This window comes from Phyllostomus discolor, chromosome 7 (assembly GCF_004126475.2).
Source record: "Phyllostomus discolor isolate MPI-MPIP mPhyDis1 chromosome 7, mPhyDis1.pri.v3, whole genome shotgun sequence".
NCBI classification, from domain to species: Eukaryota; Metazoa; Chordata; class Mammalia; order Chiroptera; family Phyllostomidae; genus Phyllostomus; species Phyllostomus discolor.
The window spans coordinates 39671124-39688430 of record NC_040909.2 but is presented as its reverse complement, the minus strand read 5'-3'; the positions used below and the strand labels follow the sequence as shown (position 1 = coordinate 39688430).

Sequence of the window (17307 nt, the reverse complement as noted above, 5' to 3'; positions counted from 1 at the left end):
AAAGGAGGAAGAAAAGGACCTAAAATATGTGGATGGGTGCTGTACTAGATACTTTTCATACTCATCTATTTGTTTAACAAATATTATTGGGCACTTAACATGTACCAGGCCTTATAATGGAACCAGGCATAGGATTGATACAACAGTTAACATCACAGCAAGGTCACTGCCATCATAGAACTTACGTTTTGGTTGCGGAGATGGATAATAAACAAATAGCCAAAGAAACTTTAAAATAAAGGTAATATCTTTGAAGATAACAGAGAAAATGACTGGGAGGGGAGGGAACTACCTTAGCTCTGGAAGTCAGAAAAAAAAATGTCATTGAAGAAGTAATGTGTGAGCTGAGACCTGAATAGTGCAAAGATCTAGGGGGAAAGATGTGTCGGTAGCAAGTGCAAAAGCCCAAAAGAGATGGAAAGTTTAGCATGTTTGAAGAATACATTAAAGACATGGTCATTTAAATCTAATAAACTTTAGAAATAGGTATTATCATTACCTTACAGATGAAAATACAGAGAAGTAAAGAGCCCAAGTTCAAGTAGTAAGTTGAGGACCTGAGATGTAAATTCAGGTTAGGTTGGCTTTAAAATCCACAGTTTCCACTGTGCTGTACCACTCAGCAGTTGATTAAAATGCAGTTTCTGAGTTGGTTCGAATAACTTGTTTCTCGGTAACAAAGTAGGGAAGGTCCTCCTTCTTCCTTTTGATTCAGGGTGTATATGGTATAAATTGCTATTTGTTCTTTGCATTTAATGACATACAATATTGTGTATTCTTGTGTGATACTGTTTTCTGTATTGTGGCTCCTTGTCACCTCAAGTCTCAGGTGGGTAGGTGTTCTCTGTCAGGGATCTTGTTTTGTCTTTTATTTTTTTACAAGCAATAGGTTTCTATTAAGGGTGTTTTTATGGGCTGAATGTTTGTGTCTCCCACCCCCCAATTCATATGCTGAAGTTCTAATTCCAAATGTGGCGTTTTTAGAGGTGGGACCCTCTGGGAGGTAATTAGGTTTAGATGAGGTTATAAGGGTGGAGACCCCACGGTGGAATTGGTGTCCTTTTTAAGAAGAGGGAGAGAGACCAGAGATCTTCTCTCTCCCCACACATGTGAGAACATAATCCCGATAGATGCATAAAAAGCCTATGAGATTACCCTTGTGTGTGTGTGTGTATATATGCTGAGACCTCTTGGCAAATTTCAAGTATACAATACAGTATTATTATCTGTTGTCACCATGCTGTATGTTTGATCTCCAAAACTTATTCATTTTGCATAACTGAAACTTTGGATTCTTTGACCAACACTCATCATTTATCCCTCCCTCAGTCCTAGGCAACCGCTATTGTACTCTATTTTAGATTTACATATAAGTGGGATCTTGCAATATTTATCTCCCTGTGTCTGGCTTATTTCACTTAGCATAATGGGCTCCAGATTCATCCATGTTGTTACAGATGGAGGGTTTCCCTTCTCTTTTTTTAAGGCTGAATATTTTATTGTATGTATATGTCACATTTTCTTTATTTGTCCATCAACAGACATTTAGATTGTTTCCATATCTTTTTTTAAATTTTATTGTTTATTTTTTTATTCTTGTTCAAGTACAGTTGCTCCCATCCCCCCCACTTTCCCCCACATCAGCCATCCTACCTCCCACCCTCAATCCTACCCCACCTTCAGCTTTGTCCATGTGTGCTTTATACATGTTCCTTGAAAACCCTTCCTCTTTCCCCCCATTATCTCCTCCCACCTCCCTTCTGGTCACTGTCAGTTTGTTCATTTCAATGTTTCCAGTTACATTTTGCTTGCTTGTTTATTTTGTTGATTAGGTTCCACTTATAGGTGAGATCATATGGTATTTGTCTTTCACCATCTGACTTATTTCACTTAGCGTAATGCTCTCCAGACTCATCCAAGCTGTTGCAAAGGGTAAGAGCTCCTTCTTTCTTTCTGCTGCATAGTATTCCATTGTGTACATTGTTTCCATATCTTGGCTGCTATGAGAAAGGGATGGTTTCTAAGTGGACCAATAGACAGAGGCATTAGTTTGACAAGAGGTAATTGGAAAACAGTGTCTGACTGGGAGATTGATGTAATATTACCATTCAGTGTCTGAATGGTAGTGGGAATGGGTTTTTACATAAGCTTTTTCAGGTTGTTCACAGCACGAGGGCATGGACTAAGGAGGCAAGTGGGAGATGAAACACACCTCCACATTCTGCTTGCCAAGCCAACTACCCTGGGCCAGAGCTGTCCACCTAAAGGAAGGGGTGCCTTTTTCTAATTCACATAAAGACTCTGCAGCAGTCTTGTAAGGGAAATAGTGGAAGATAAGTTTAAAATAAATGGCAGGCCCAAATTATAGAGGACATTTCTTTGTACTAGACTGCTGGACAGAAGTGTACAGCTTTGAGCATAGTGGTGATTATGGCTGTGATTTGTACCCTACACTGGAATTAAACTTGGATATTTTTCAATACAAGGAGCCCAGTTTATCTGGCATAAAATATATCTATATCTTTTGAAAATTATATTTGCTCAATGTTTCTCCAAAGTAAACTTTGTAACTAACCCACTTTGCTCCAATATCAAATCAGACTGATTTAATTTTATAAGCCAGTCATGGAAAGAGAATCTGTTCCATGACTCCAAAGCATTCTGTTCTGTAGCTCCACTATAATTACAGACAAATGCATCCAATCTTCCCATCACGTGTTCTTCTGAGATACAGGATTCTTTTTTTTCCCTGTATTTGATAATCTTGTGCTAGTACATCATTTAATTATTCCCCAAAATAGAGACCTTCAGAAAATCTGCTCAGAAAAAGTGATCTGCTGTTTCTAACTGAAGTCACAGCTGGGGTGTTTACTCAGAAATTAGTCATTTTCAGAGCTTTAAGATTGCTGTTTTTCTTAAGAGGTCTCATCTGCCACCTAAAGCTGTTGAAGCTTTCCTGTGGAACACTTGAGGGAATGTTATAAACTCCAGAGGACTAAGTTGGTATCACCAGAGATCTGTAAGCCCTGGACCCTATCAGATTGTGCATGGTTGCCCCATCTAGCCTTAAACTCCAAATGTCTAGCTGTTTTTAGTTCAATAATCCCACAAACATTTCCTGAACATCTATGTGCCAAACAGTAGGCCAGGTATTGGGAATACAAAAATGAATAGAGCACAATTCCATCTAAAGAAGTATATACCCCTAAACTTAATCATCAAGAGCACTGAATTTTAATTTTACTAGCTAGTTCTGCTACCTAGTAACTGCTACCGTTAAACAAGTCGCTTAATTTATCTGAGCCTAATTTTCCTATAAAACTACTAACACTGAGATGACATTCATGTATGGTGTGAAATGTAGTAAGATTAATTTGGTTATCTGGGAAGAATGAAGCATATAGTCACTCAGATTCTCTTTCCCTCCTTCACACCCTTTTGTCCCTTTTGTATCTATACCTTTACAGACTGGAAAAGACTCATTATTTCAGCCTTTCCTAAAATCAAAGCCTTTTTATTTTTGTTCTGTTTCTTTTTCTTTGGGCCATTTCTCCTTTTATCATGTCATTTTTGTGTAGATAAGTGGACCTGATACGCTATATCACAAACACAATATGAAATTACTAAGGCTTGTACTCGGTCTGAGTGTAAGAAACCTCTTATACTGGGTTTCCAATAAACTTTCTGAAGATAACATTTTTTTTTACCTCCCACTTTCTTGATCTTTTCGTGTTTTGTCTGATATCCTACAGGACTGATGTCTTAAGAAAACAACTTTCTGCCATTTTAGGTTCCTTTACTGGATTGTAGTTGAACACTCGTTATCCTCTGATAAGATCATTTCCCCTGAATATGTTTTCTTACACTTAGTCACATTAAAACTCCTCTGCCACTTTTCTGCCCACGTCCACATCATCTTTCAGTTTATCCCTAATCAGCTTGGCATTTTAATCCCTGGAAGAGCTGAATGCCATCTGCAAACTTGGCAATTTCCCTGTGCATTCTCTTCCAGATCCTTCATGTGAATGTTAACCAGCTTGTTTTCTAAGAAGTGCCTTAGTTTCATAGCATTTGATTTAATAACTTAATCACTGAGTTAATAAAATGAAGGAACGGCTACAGAATGTTGCATTTATTCAGAAAAGTGCTCAATTTCTATTCTTTCTTTCTTATTTCTAAACCAACTATCCATAACAGACATTTCTTCTCCAGGTACCGAAAGAAAGTTTTATGGTTTATAAATTATATAACAAGTCCAAATTTAAGAGAATAACCCCTTTACCAATGTAAGGTCCTATTTTAGGTCTCATTCATGTCACTGTTCCAGAACATCTATAGTGAGAATCCTGTACCACTTTCTATCACTTCATTAAACCCTATTTTTAAGTAATACTGTCATTTCCCAGATAGATTCTAAATTCTAGGCCTAACTGATCAAATGATCAGTTGAATTGCTAGGTGAGTGCTGTCCAGTATCTATTGATTTGCCATTTAACTGTAAAACAGTAAGTCCTAAAGTCTAGTTTCTGCACTGGCTTCTAAATGATCTTGAACTGTAGTTCGCTTTACACCAATCTCTTCCATATTACAGACAAAATGGTCTCTCAGATCTTAGGCACATCTGATCATGCCATCTCTCTGCCTAAAAATCTTTGATAGTGTTTTTAGAGACAGTTGGGAAAACTTGAATACAGGCATATCTCAGAAATATTGTGGGTTTGGTTCCAGGACACCATAATAAAATGAGTATCACAATAAAGCAAGTCACACAAATTTTTAAGTTTTCCTGTGCATATGAATGTTATGTTTACTCTATACTATTAAGTGTGCAATAACAATATGTCTACAAAGACAACATATATACCTTAATTTTAAAATACTTGATTGATAAATAATGCCAACCATCACCTAAGCCTTCATTTTGCTGATGGAAGGTCTTTCTTTGATGTCGATAAAAATACAACTATCTGCAAAGTGCAATAAAATGAAGTATGCTTGTATAGACTCAATAAAGATGTTAAAATTATTCATTATTAAATAATTAATTATTAAAAAGTGATTGATTAAAATGCAGTTTCTGAGTTGGCTTGAATAACTTGTTTTTCTGTAACATAGGGAAGGTACCCTTTCTTCCTTTTGATTCAGGGAGTGTATGGTATAAATTGCTATTTGTTCTTTGCATTTAACGACCATATAGTATTGTATATTTTTGTGTGATACTGTTTTCTGTATTGTGGCTGTTCATTACGTCAAGTCTCAGGGGGGTAGGTATTCTCTGTCAGGGATCTTGTTTTGTCTTTTACTTTTTTTACAAGCAACAGGTTTTTTTAAGGGTGTTTTTGTGGGCAGAATGTTTGTGAAAGGTAGATGTCTAGGATTGGCAAATTCATTGAAAGATAGTAGATAGATTGGAGGCTACCAGGGACTGAAGGGAGAGAAGAATGGGCAGTTAATGCTTAATGGCTAGAGTTTCTGTTTGGGATGATGAAAAAAATTTGAGAATAGTGATAATGGTTGCACAACATCATGAATGTACTTAATGCCACTGAATTATACGTTTAAAAATGGAAAATTTTGTTGCATGTGTTTTGCCAAAATAAAAAAAATTATCATTACCAGTTAGAGATAACACTTAAAATTTTACAGGAGAAATGATGTTATTTGGGATTTGCCTTGAAACACTCAAACAATGGTCTCAGCAACAATAGTTGAGGATGATAGATGAAAAAGATTAGCTAAATGTTAATAGCTACCAAGGGTAGACTTTTTTTCATAATAAGGTGCTCCTAAAAAAATTTTGGAGGCTAACCATTAAGTCCCAGCTACTCAGCCTGATGTTTGAAGCTCTTTGCCAGTCTGTCTCTTCTGTTTCTCAGGTGACATAGCTGTCACTGCTCACCCCATAGTGCTCTCCCCTGCAGTCAGCTGGTCTGCTGCCTCGCTCTGTGCTCTTAACTGCCTCTGTGCCTTTGCACACACATTTTAATTCTGCTTCCTCCTTCTTATTTGGCATATTTCTACTCCTTATTTAAAACTCAGCCTTCCCAGACTCCTCCAGGCAGTGAGAACTCCCTCCTTGGGGTTCTCACAGTCCCTTATTTCTACCCCTGCTACAGCTTATATACTTTGTATTAAGATCATTATTTATGCTTCTGCTATTCACTAACATGCAACCTTGAAGGTAGAGGAAACTTACTTTTCACTGTACGTCTTTCTGGGCTATATGAAACTTTTGTTGTTATTTTAGTTGTGTTATAAATATTTTTAAAGGAAAAGGTTGAAAGGTGAGAATGTGAATACTAGTTATAAATCCTAAGAGTTAAAAAGGACCTTAGCAATTACCCGTATGGATGGATATTGGTCTCCATTTCTAGGCTGTGCTTTCTCTATTTGGCAACTGCTAATGAATGCATTTTTACATTTCTAGCAGCTACCACTGAGTGCTCAGTAAATTGTTGCTGAATTCACTGACAAACCACAGCCCTTTTCCTGAAGATTGCAGAAGGCCAACTATCTAAGCTTGGGGTGTGTGGACATATACTTTTTAGAAGAAACCATTGATTTTCAGGCATGGTTTTTTAAAGCAGCAAGTAAGCCCCTGGAGGAATGACCCTGGGCCGAGGGAGTCTGGCTATTTCGTTGGGACTGCCGCCATGTCTCCAGTACATCCACATCTTGCCAGTGGGTGGCAGCAGACGCTCACAAATTCTCTTCAAGACCAGCAGCCTTGATTTTACTCTTTGGTTATAGGATGGCAAATAGGTATCCTCTACTATTTCCTGACTTCTTGATATCTGAAGATGCTTGGCTAAAAGACTAAGGCGTGAATTAAGACAGTGTGAGCCAGAGACTGAGCACCTTGTTAAAGATAAATGTCCAGCCCAGTGCTAAGTATTATATTTATTATGCTGTAGGTTCCACAGTCCTAAAAAAGCCCTCTCCTCCCTAAGTGCCTTCTGGAGCCTGCAAATGCATTGTTGGTGCTTTCATCTTCTAGCTTGAGATTTTGATCCTTGTGCAAACTTCAGTCACCTAGGGAGGATTTACACTCTAGGCTGTTTTTAGGTCTTTTAGTTCCAGCTGGATAGATGGAGATTAAGAACAAATTTTCATGTATGAAAGGCTAGAGAAGAAAGAGCATGATACCCTGAGATGTGGACATGCAAGAACAGAGGAGAAGATTGCTGGGCTTGCAGAGACAGGCTCAGTCCACTGAGTCCTGACAGTGGCCTCTATCTGGTTTTCTACTTTGTCCAGCCAAAATCATCACTCCTAATGTCTCCAGTCAATAAGCAAGCATTGATTGTGAACTTACTAAGTACACAGCTTGGTGAAGGAGTTGGAAATTTACAGATACAATGATTATATTTGTACAGGCCTTAGCTCAGCACATATAATGTGACAATAGGACATAACCAATATTTAAAATCAAAAATGTTTTGGAAAATCCAGGACTTACTTATGGATGGTCCTTGCTCTGAAGCATTATGTAATCACAGTCTAGTGGTCTGAGGCTGGGGGTAGGAGAGGGGTGTCACAGATGATTAGACAACAGAGTTTAGAAGATGGTATCAGATAATGATGCTATGAGCCAAATATGAGCAGGCAATAAGTAGGATGAAAGCTCAGAAGAGGAAGAAGCTATGTTAGCTGTGGTAATAGTAAAATAGCAATAATACCTGATACGTAAATGTTTGTTGCATTTTCCTAATAGTAATTAATATTTGCATAGCATTCCAAGTTTCCAACACTTTAATGTCAGTTATTCTCATCTGGCCTCATTAAATCTTCACTACAACTTGTGAGTCAACTATTATAAATTGAGGGTAAAATACTTAGAATAGTGGTTAGTACATAGTGAATATTTGCTATTATTATTAGCTCTCTTTTATGTATCAGGAAACTGAGGCTCAGAGAGGCAGTGACTTGCCCTAAATCACAGAGCTGAGAAGTGGTGGAACTAAGCCCGAACTCAGCACCCTGGCTGTTATTTGTAGACCTTTCTTCATTATCCCATGCATAAAAGAGGGGTATTTAAGCTGGGCTTGCCTAGTTTAGGCTAAATTGGGAGGTGGCCTTAGTGGAGAAGTCTCTGAAATCATGCTCCTCACGAGCCCTATTTGATAGGAAGATGGGAATTGATGAGGGTGTTCAGTGCCTTGAGTAAGAAGAGTTAAATCTAGAAGCCTCTACTCATTTTAGCAATAAGAGGAGATGGTCCATCAAGGAAGCTCCAAGCCATTAAACTCACATACATCCTCAGCTGCTAGGCTTGTTAAGAAAATGTTACAATAGGGGGAAATTGACAACACAGGCACTCTTGGGTATTTTTAGTCTGTGCTTCAAGGATGTACATCTTGGGTTCTGTTTAGGACTGAGCACAAGGGGGTGAGTTTGAATTGGTTGGACAAGACTGCCAGTCAGAAAATCCCTAATGACCACCTTTTTTTGTCCCCAGTTTATGCAAGGGACTGTATGTGGGAGGTAGGGGTGGGGGACTAAGGGAATTGAAATAACTTTCTAAACACCAGAGAGGGTGCTATAATATTTTTCTTGGGTGGGTGGCAGTGTGGAAATATCAGTAAAAACTATAACTGTGTCTACTCCTTTCATTAGAAAGTCTGCAATGAATTATTTGTCCTTCTAATGTACAACATAGTGATTGTAGTTAATAGTACTGTATGTATAGTTGAAATTTGTTGAGTAGAAATTAAGCATTTCTAACACACAAATAATTATGCGAGGTGATGGGTGTCTTAACCTGATTGTGGTAATCCCATTCACAAAGTATATATCAAATCATTGTGGGGTACACTTTTAACTATATACAATTTTATTTGTCAATTGTATTTCAGTAAAGCTGGAAAAAATACATTACTTATTTCATGGATATATTCTTAAATGTAAGCCATTGTAACAGTGTTTGTAATAGCAAAAAAACCCAAAACTAGAAATCTAAATGCTCACCCAAAATATTGATTAAATTATTGTATGACCTTTAAATGGAATTTTGTATAACTATTAAGAAAGAGGTCCATCAATATGTGCTGAAAGCATATCACTAAGATGTATTTTTAAATTCAATAAAAATCAAAGTTCAAAAAAGGAGAATTTATGTAGCATGATGCCATATGCATATTTGAAGCATATATGTATACAGATCATGCACACATTTTTCCACAATGGAAAGATATGCTTGCACTGATAGTGGGGAGTATATTTGATGAGAGAAAAAGGAGAAACTAATTTTTCATTTTATCCTTTGATGTGCTTTTTGATTGGTTTAACTATATGACATACTCTTTTTTTTTTTTTTTTTTTTAATTTAAGCCTTTTGTCTAAGGTCACACAGGAAAGGGCACAGCTAGGATTCCCACCAAACTCATTCCAGGAACCTTGTGGATTCTAGCACACTGCCTCCTAACAGTGCTCTTAGTATCAGGCAGTACTTTTGTCACTTGCTTGTAAGCTACAAAATTTTTTAATGAAAATACCTGGAACCAAAACATCCAAAGTCCAGGAGCTGGGAGAATGTGCTTATTCTCCAGAGGAGGCTCTGTGCCCCATCCGCCTGCCATCTTGGCTCCTTTTTTATAAGATTGTGGCTCAGCCAAGAGAGGTCAGTGACCTGGAGCCAGGAAATACAGACTGATTTCTAACAGGACAAATTACCTTAAGGAAAAGGCATTAAGATAGTTGGAGAGGTGGGGGTGGGGAGAAGGCATGAAAACAGTATCATTAGCCAGCTTGGTAAATGGGCAGGTGCAGGAAGTGGCAGCTAAACCAAGCCAGAATCTATAAATATACTTCAATATTAGTATTTAAAACCCACAAAATAAATGAGTGAGTTTAAAAACTTGGCAGCACCTAGATATAAACTCTTCTAAACTTAACTCTTATGAACTGTTCTGTGATTTGGGTATATTATTTAACTGCTCTTGGGTTTCAGTTTCCCCATCAGTTAAATGGACAACACTGTCAGACCTGGCTACTGCAGAGTTGTAAGGAACACATAAAGCAAGGAATGTACTTTGAAAACTCAAGGCATTGTACAATATGAGAAGTTACTGTTAATGTCTCTGAAACTTACTGCCCAAAAGGAGAGCTGTTTTGAGATGGAAAATGGGAGAAAGCATCCAAAAAGCATTGCTGGTAACAAGGCAGCATACCTAACCAACACAAGAAAGGAACCCCATGAGTCATTTACTCTACAATGTAGTCATGTACAGACTCCAAGACCTGCAGAATAATGATAGTGCCACACGTAGACTATTATTTAAACCCATAAATAAGATGGAACAGTAGCCAAAGGGACAGGATATGTGACAGGCCCCTTGCCCAAGGGGCTTACTAAGCTATCAGTTTTGAACAAGGTCCTAGAAGCAAACTGATGGCGCTTAGTAAGGAATTAGGGCAGAGGTGGGGGATGGACTTCAGTGATTCAACTCTGGGATGGCTGAGTGCCTCTGAGGAACAATTTGAGGGTGGCCAGGGACTTGGATAGGACAAATGACAACTTCCTAGTACGGACTGTTCCAGAACCCAGAGATGAAAGGAAATAGCCTGGCGGCATTCTGGGTAGTTCACAGGAACCAGGATAGGAAGTATTTGTAGTAGAACTAGTGCTTACAACATCAAGTCCCTTTTGAGTGGAAGAAGGAAAACGGGGGAAAAAACATGCAATACAGCACACATAACAAGTCAGTTTCTGTAATGGTGGGAGTAAAGATGGAGAGAATGAATCAACAGAGGGAGATAGTACCATGCAGTGCCAAGGGCATCAGACTTGGGTGTGAATATGTGCTCTGTTACTAATTTATTTTGTGACTTTGTATATGCCATTTTCCTCCTCTGAATCTTGGTTTCCTCATCTCAAAAATGAATACCCTTTCCCCTGTCTCATAAGTTGTTAAGAAGATTAAATGAGATGTTCCTGAAAATAACTAATACACAATTCTTAGAACATGATGCCCAATATGTTAATTTATCCCTTTAATTTGGAGAGGGACCTTAGCAAGTCATCAGTGAAACATGCTAATTTTGACATTTCAAACATTGGGAAAGCAAGCTCAACCTAGCTAGCAGGTACAGTGTGGAAAGGCCCTTTTTACAAACAGAGAACCAGCCTAAGTGGGTAAGTAATAACATCTTTTGGCAGGGAGGATAGGTTAAGGACAAAGTAGAAATGGATATAAATGTAAGCATAACACAGTCTACTTGCGTGAGGCTATAAAGCCATTAATGTGAAGTTCTCCCAGACCCATGACAAAAATGGGAAGATAATAAGTACTGTATAACAGATTGACTCATTTTTTTGACTTCTCAGAAATATAGGATAACTTTTGTGTTCAATTATAGTAGCTTTCCTCACGATCCCCCTCTTTTTTTTTTCTGGTCACCTATTCTTTTTGGAAGTATGGGTATGAAAAGGCAAAATGATAATGGTTTCTTTAAAAGTAAAATTCCAAAGGTAGAAACTAACTAGGAAATCAGAGTGAAATGGCAGATTGGGGAAGATAAGGAAACTATAGAAGATTGACCTTGTCTTTACCAGGAATAATATTAGGGAAATTCCTACTTTTAGATTTCTTTGGTAGCCTTTGGACCAGAGATGTTATAAAATTACAAAACCTGAGGGTAAAAAGGTGCTTTGGTTTATTTTGTAGGTGAATAAGTTGAGCATAAAAGGAGAGGAAGTGGTTTGCTTGAGTTTCCCAGTCGTGGTTGTCCAACTGCAAAGTTAGGCTCTACCCCTAACACACATGTCTCGACTGTTATTCTGGGGTTCTGTCTGCTCTAGGCTCAACTTTATAATAGTTAATTTCTAACCTCAAACACTTATACAAAACTGATATGTGGGCTGTTTTTTTTTTTTTTTTCTCCTTCTTTTTCCAGGGCCAAGTGCTTTCGGGGCAAAAAAGTCCTTGGAGATTACGATATCAAAGTGGAACAGGTAATCAGCCTGAAGCCCAGAGCTGCATTTCCATCATCAGTCCTCATTGGTCACCCCCCGGCATTCCAGAGTGAACCATCTAGTTCTGCTGAGTGGAGTACAGTGTGTCTCACCGGGTTCTGGGCTATCTCCTCCACCCCACCCTTTTCCCAGGGTTTTTCTCTTTATGAGACATAGTCCTGAACGCTGTATCTTTCAATTTCACTGACTTTCTATCTTGGTTCTGGTGTCCATAGAGAGGCAAGTAATGTGGCTCTTAGGGCCCTCATTCAGTGCAGGGTTCTCAGGCTGAGGAACACCTTAGAGGAGTGTCTTCCCAGGACACTGGCCACAGCTCCATGTTGTTGGCGGCATGTTATTCCTGGGTCGGCACATGTTTGCCATTCAGGTATGCGGCCTCAAGTGGTGACTACTCTGGGCTTGAGGCTATACTTCAGAGGGAACTTAGAAAAGAACACCTCCTTGTTTTAATGCAGTAAATTCCTGAAAGGCTCATTTTTTATCTTCCTTTATTCTTTTCTTCATGATAAATAGAAATTAGATCCATTTGGGTAGGGGAAAATGTATGGTTTAAACAATGCATGTATTTTCTAGGTAATAACAGAAGTTATCATTCCTTACATAGTATACCGTGATCCACAGAGTACTTTCCTAACCATTATTACATTCAGTTCTTTTCTTAAAATTTTTTGAAAATTGGTTTAAAAGAGTAGGAGAAATACCAGTTTGTTGTTCCACTTATTTACACATTTACTGGTTGACTCTTGTATGTGCCCTGACCAGGGATCAAACTCAAAACCTTGGCACATTGGGGCAAGGCTCTAACTAACTGAGCTACCAGTCAGGGATGCATTCACCTCTTAAAATAAGTTGTTAGCTAGGCAGGATTGATACATTTTTTTTCCCATTTTATACATGGGAGGACCATTTCCTCCGGAGAACATACGTAACTTGCCTAATGTCTCGCGGAGCTAGTTGGGGGGAAAGCAGAACAAAAACCCACTTGCCTAATCTAAAACCTAGTACTTTTATGTTGAAACTAATAAAGGGCATGTTGTTCTCAGAGAGGCAGCACAAAGGATGCTGCTGGTGGGCTGGGAGTCTGAAGACCTGAGTTTTGCTTCTGTCACTGCCAACAATAAGTTTTTGTTTTGTTTTGGTTTTTGTGTAGAAAAGTAACTTAACTGCTCCTTATCACCATTTCTTCTGCCTCATAGAGTTGCTCTGAGTTAAATGAGATCAGTTTGTAAAAAGGCTTTGAAAACTGTAAATAAAAAGTTTGGTAGTGGGGATGTTGTTGGCCAAGTTGGGACTGTTCACTTATTCCCTTAGTATTATTTTTATTTGTATTTACTTTTTTTACCATAGTAAAATTATATAACATGAAATTACATTCCTAATCCTTACTGTTATTTTCCAGGCAGAATTTTCAGAGCTCAACCTGGTGGCCCATGCAGATGGGACCTATGCTGTGGATATGCAGGTACTCCGGAATGGCACAAAGGTTGTACGGTAAGGTCCTTTCTGTCCTCATGGTTACTGTTACTGTCTCCAAGTTAGCATCTCTGGCTTGCAGAGGCAGTTTCAAAATCAAGTGTTAAGGTGGGATAATAGTGCTATGTATAGTGTGCAGAACTTGATGATATGTATAAGAAGGCAGAGAAAAGCAGCTACTCCCTCAGGGAGCTCTTGTTCCAATGGTAGAGAAAGCTTCATGGACTGAGAGCTTACTTAGAGGTAACTAAATTTCTGTCAGAGGGGTTCTGGAACTCTAGCCCCAGTTCAACCAGTGCAGCTCTGCTTTTATCTCTGCATATATTTTCCTGGAATCAGGACTTCGTTGCTTTAAAAAATGTTCGGATCTAGCTTGTGTGGCTCAGTGGGTTCAGTGCTGTCCTGCAGACAGAGGGGTTGCCAGTTTGGTTTGTTCAAGGTGCATGCCTGGGTTGTAGGCTGGGTCCCTAATTGGAGGTGTGTGAAGGGCAGCCAATCAGTGTTTCTCACCTCTTTTTCTTCCTCCCTTCCATTCTCCCTAAAAATAAATAAATAAAATCTTATTTAAAAAATAAAAAAAGTTGTATGGCCTTTAAAAAAAAAGTTTGAAAACCTCTTATCTAATTCATCCTCCTATTTTACATTGATTTGCTTAAATTCACAGAGTGAGTTGGCAGCAGAACCCTGTGTTCTATGTGAATTCTTTTAACTCCTCGTCCTGTGTTCTTTCTGTATTCCCCACCCTGGGAACTCATAACTCTGACAGGAAAACCTAGAATCAGAAGTGACTGACATTGTGGGTGGAAGAAAATTTTCAATTACAGAGCACTTACATGCTAGGTAGTGTGCTGGGCACATATGAACATGATCAAATGTAATACAACAGTTCTGTGAGGGAGGTGATGAGAATTCTAGATTGAAGGAAATGATTTCCACTGTATTATTCTTACTAGGGGCTTGGTGTGACTTCAGGTTTTCAGATATCAGAGTCTTGCTCCAGGAAGAGTCTTCATTTTACTCTCGTCCCTATCTCAACCTGCAGTACCTTGACACTGAGGCCTCCAGTATCTAATAGGAACTGGGACAGTGACAGGAAAGGCAAAACTTAGGTATTTGGAACCTAACAACAGAAAATGTGAGCTTGTCCATCCTGAGTTCATTTGTCCTGGAGACTAAGGAGGAGGGCAGAAAAAGAGATGTTCATCCTGCAAGAGAGACAGTGGGTTTCTCTAGCTGCAGGTAGAGTGAGTTATGTGGATGCATGTACAAACTAGGTGGTAACAGGGTGCTGGGAGGGATCTAGCAATAATAAGGCAGTCCCTTCCAGATACCAGGAACTCAAGAGCTGGCCACAAGTCTAGAGCTCAATTCCTATAACTGGGATATGAGGTTTGATCTTAGGCATAAAGCTGGAGCCAGTTTCTCAGAATTGGGGCATTTGAAAGTCAGAGCATCTCCAGCACTTGATTCTAAGTCCCCTGAGATACTGAGGGCTCCTTCCAATCTCACTTTAAAAGACTGATCTCTGAGCCTAGGTGGGGCTGGAGCTGTAGGTGGGGGTTAGATGGATGCCTGAGCAGAGAACCAGGTAGGTCATTGCTATGGTGTGAAACTGCTAAATCCTAGAGCCTTGATGATAGATGCTGCCACAGAATTGAATCTCTAAGAAGATAAGGTTCCTTAGGAGTAAGGGCATGAAGACAGGGGCCCTGGTACTGTGGATCAGCTGTGGCTAAGAGTTTTGTTGGCTAGAGGTGAAATGCAGGGAGCCTTCCCATGCATGGAAACATTCTGTACTCTTAGTGCTTCCTGTAGCTGTTGCTCAACCTCAGTCCTGCAAAAAATATTTGTACTTCTCCCTAGTGTCCGCTTTGGAAGAACAACATTAGGAAGTCTGGCATCTGGTCTCAGCCAGCCTGAACCCTTGCTCTCCTGGGGGCATGATGAGGGCATTGCCTATTTTAAGGAGCAGATTTAAGGAGCTTCGGCTTTCACACTGACCCATAGTGACAGGGAAAATCTTGTTCACTTAAGGTATGAGGATCTGTTTCTTCCTTCCTGAAGATATTTGCATCTTAGAAAAAGGCCACGTTTAACCCAGAGGAATAGGAATTTCAGAAATATGTTTCTCAAATCTCTTTTGAGATGTGCCATAATACCTCATTTCTAGTCCATAAAGAAGAGGAATAATAAAATAAAGGGCTTGGATCAGGTGGCCCTTAAGACCTCTTCTCTATTTTGGGCTTTGGAAATGGGAGATAAGGTGACATATGACTTAAGGTGCTGTTTAATGGCAAACTTGCCTCTACGTTCTCACCAGGTCCTTCCGGCCAGACTTTGTGCTCATCCGGCAGCATGCATTTGGCATGGCGGAGAACGAGGACTTCCGCCACCTGATCATTGGCATGCAGTATGCAGGCCTTCCCAGCATCAACTCACTTGAATCCATTTACAACTTCTGTGACAAGCCGTGGGTGGTAAGTGAGGTCTCCTCCTCCCAGGTAAAAGGGGAGGAACCAGGTCATGTATCTCTCAGTCCACCAGGAGGGACCATTGGTAAACAAGATGCAGTGGACACTAGCTGAGAGGCTGTGGGAAGGAGCATCAGCTGGGACATGGGAAGGACAGGCTCTTACAAGAGAACCTTTTCATCAAGAGAAGGTATCATCACAGGCTGGGGCACCTTTGCTGCTCACAGTGGGCCTTTCGCTTCACAGCAAAGTCACACCAAGATTCTGTGTAGAAGCCCTTACAAGTCTGTAGGCTCTGCCCTCAGCCATAGGATGCAACAATAAAAATACCTGTTTCTTGCCTTCAAATGGTCTATCTATTAGAAAGCCCCGAGACCAGTGGGGGCCAAGGAGATGTTCCATCTCAGAGGGATGTTAGTGACAGTCTTAGTGAGTGTTTTAACAACCTCAGATTCAGATTTATCCACAAAATATGAATCAGACACTCATACAAGCTAAAAGTGCCCTTAGAGATCGAATCTCCACCCTTCATGGTAGATATATGAAAATTTAAAAGGAAAGTAAGGAGTATAAAACCATTTACTCCATCACACCAACATCAGACATTTTTCTATTTAAATTTTATTTAATCTTCACACTAACCTTACCAGGATGGTATTATTATCATTATTACCACTTTCTACAGAGACATGAGATCCAGAAAAGGTTAAATTACCAAAGTTACGCAGCCAGAATTTCTCTAGATTGAACTGTCACTCACATAAATTAAGTTACTGTGTGAGGAAGAAGCCAGTGTTCTCTTCCTTGGCTTGTCTGGAGATCTAGGAGGCAGTGGGAACTCCTGAGCAGAGAAAAAGAGTGGGGCTAACAGGGAGAGTGACCTTTGATGGCTATTGGGGCGCTCTGGCCTCCCCTCTGACAGCTGAAGCAACCCAGGTCCAATAGCTCTGCTGCTGCAGGCTGGCCCTCTCAGAAGGAAACACCTGCCCCTAATCACATCCTCCTCCTCTTGTTTTCCAAAAATCAAATTTCAGCGATCACACGCTGGCTTGCCAAGAGTCATGGCACCAGTGGCTGATTTTGAAATTTCTGGACCTCAAGCTTCTCCACCACTCAGGGAGCTGAAGATGGTGTTTTGTTTTGTTTTTTTTTTGTTGTTGTTGTTGTTATTTTGTTTGGTTTTGCTTTTTAATGAAATAGACCCATTGCCTCTGATCTTGATCTTTTTTTCACACCTGAACTCAAAGTTTACCCATTCACTTGAAAGCCAGGAAGAATCAACAGTATGAGAGAAAGAGTCAAAAGACCTGGGAATTGCTGTGGTTGAGAAGGAAGGTTGGGTTTCCCTTGTTCAGCCTTTCCCTCTGTGTGGCCTAAGGCATCTGGAAT

At 39.6% G+C, this 17307-nt stretch overlaps 1 protein-coding gene across 1 annotated transcript in view; it reads left to right on the top strand.

Moving 5' to 3' along the window:
* The window catches only part of SYN2 (synapsin II), a 201528-nt gene that overhangs the window by 143992 nt on the left and 40229 nt on the right, over positions 1-17307 (top strand). Inside the window, exons 2-4 of the mRNA XM_028518111.2 lie at positions 11896-11953; positions 13374-13465; positions 15768-15924. Coding sequence (XP_028373912.1) covers positions 11896-11953; positions 13374-13465; positions 15768-15924 — 307 coding nt within the window. The remainder of the gene's footprint in view (positions 1-11895; positions 11954-13373; positions 13466-15767; positions 15925-17307) is intronic.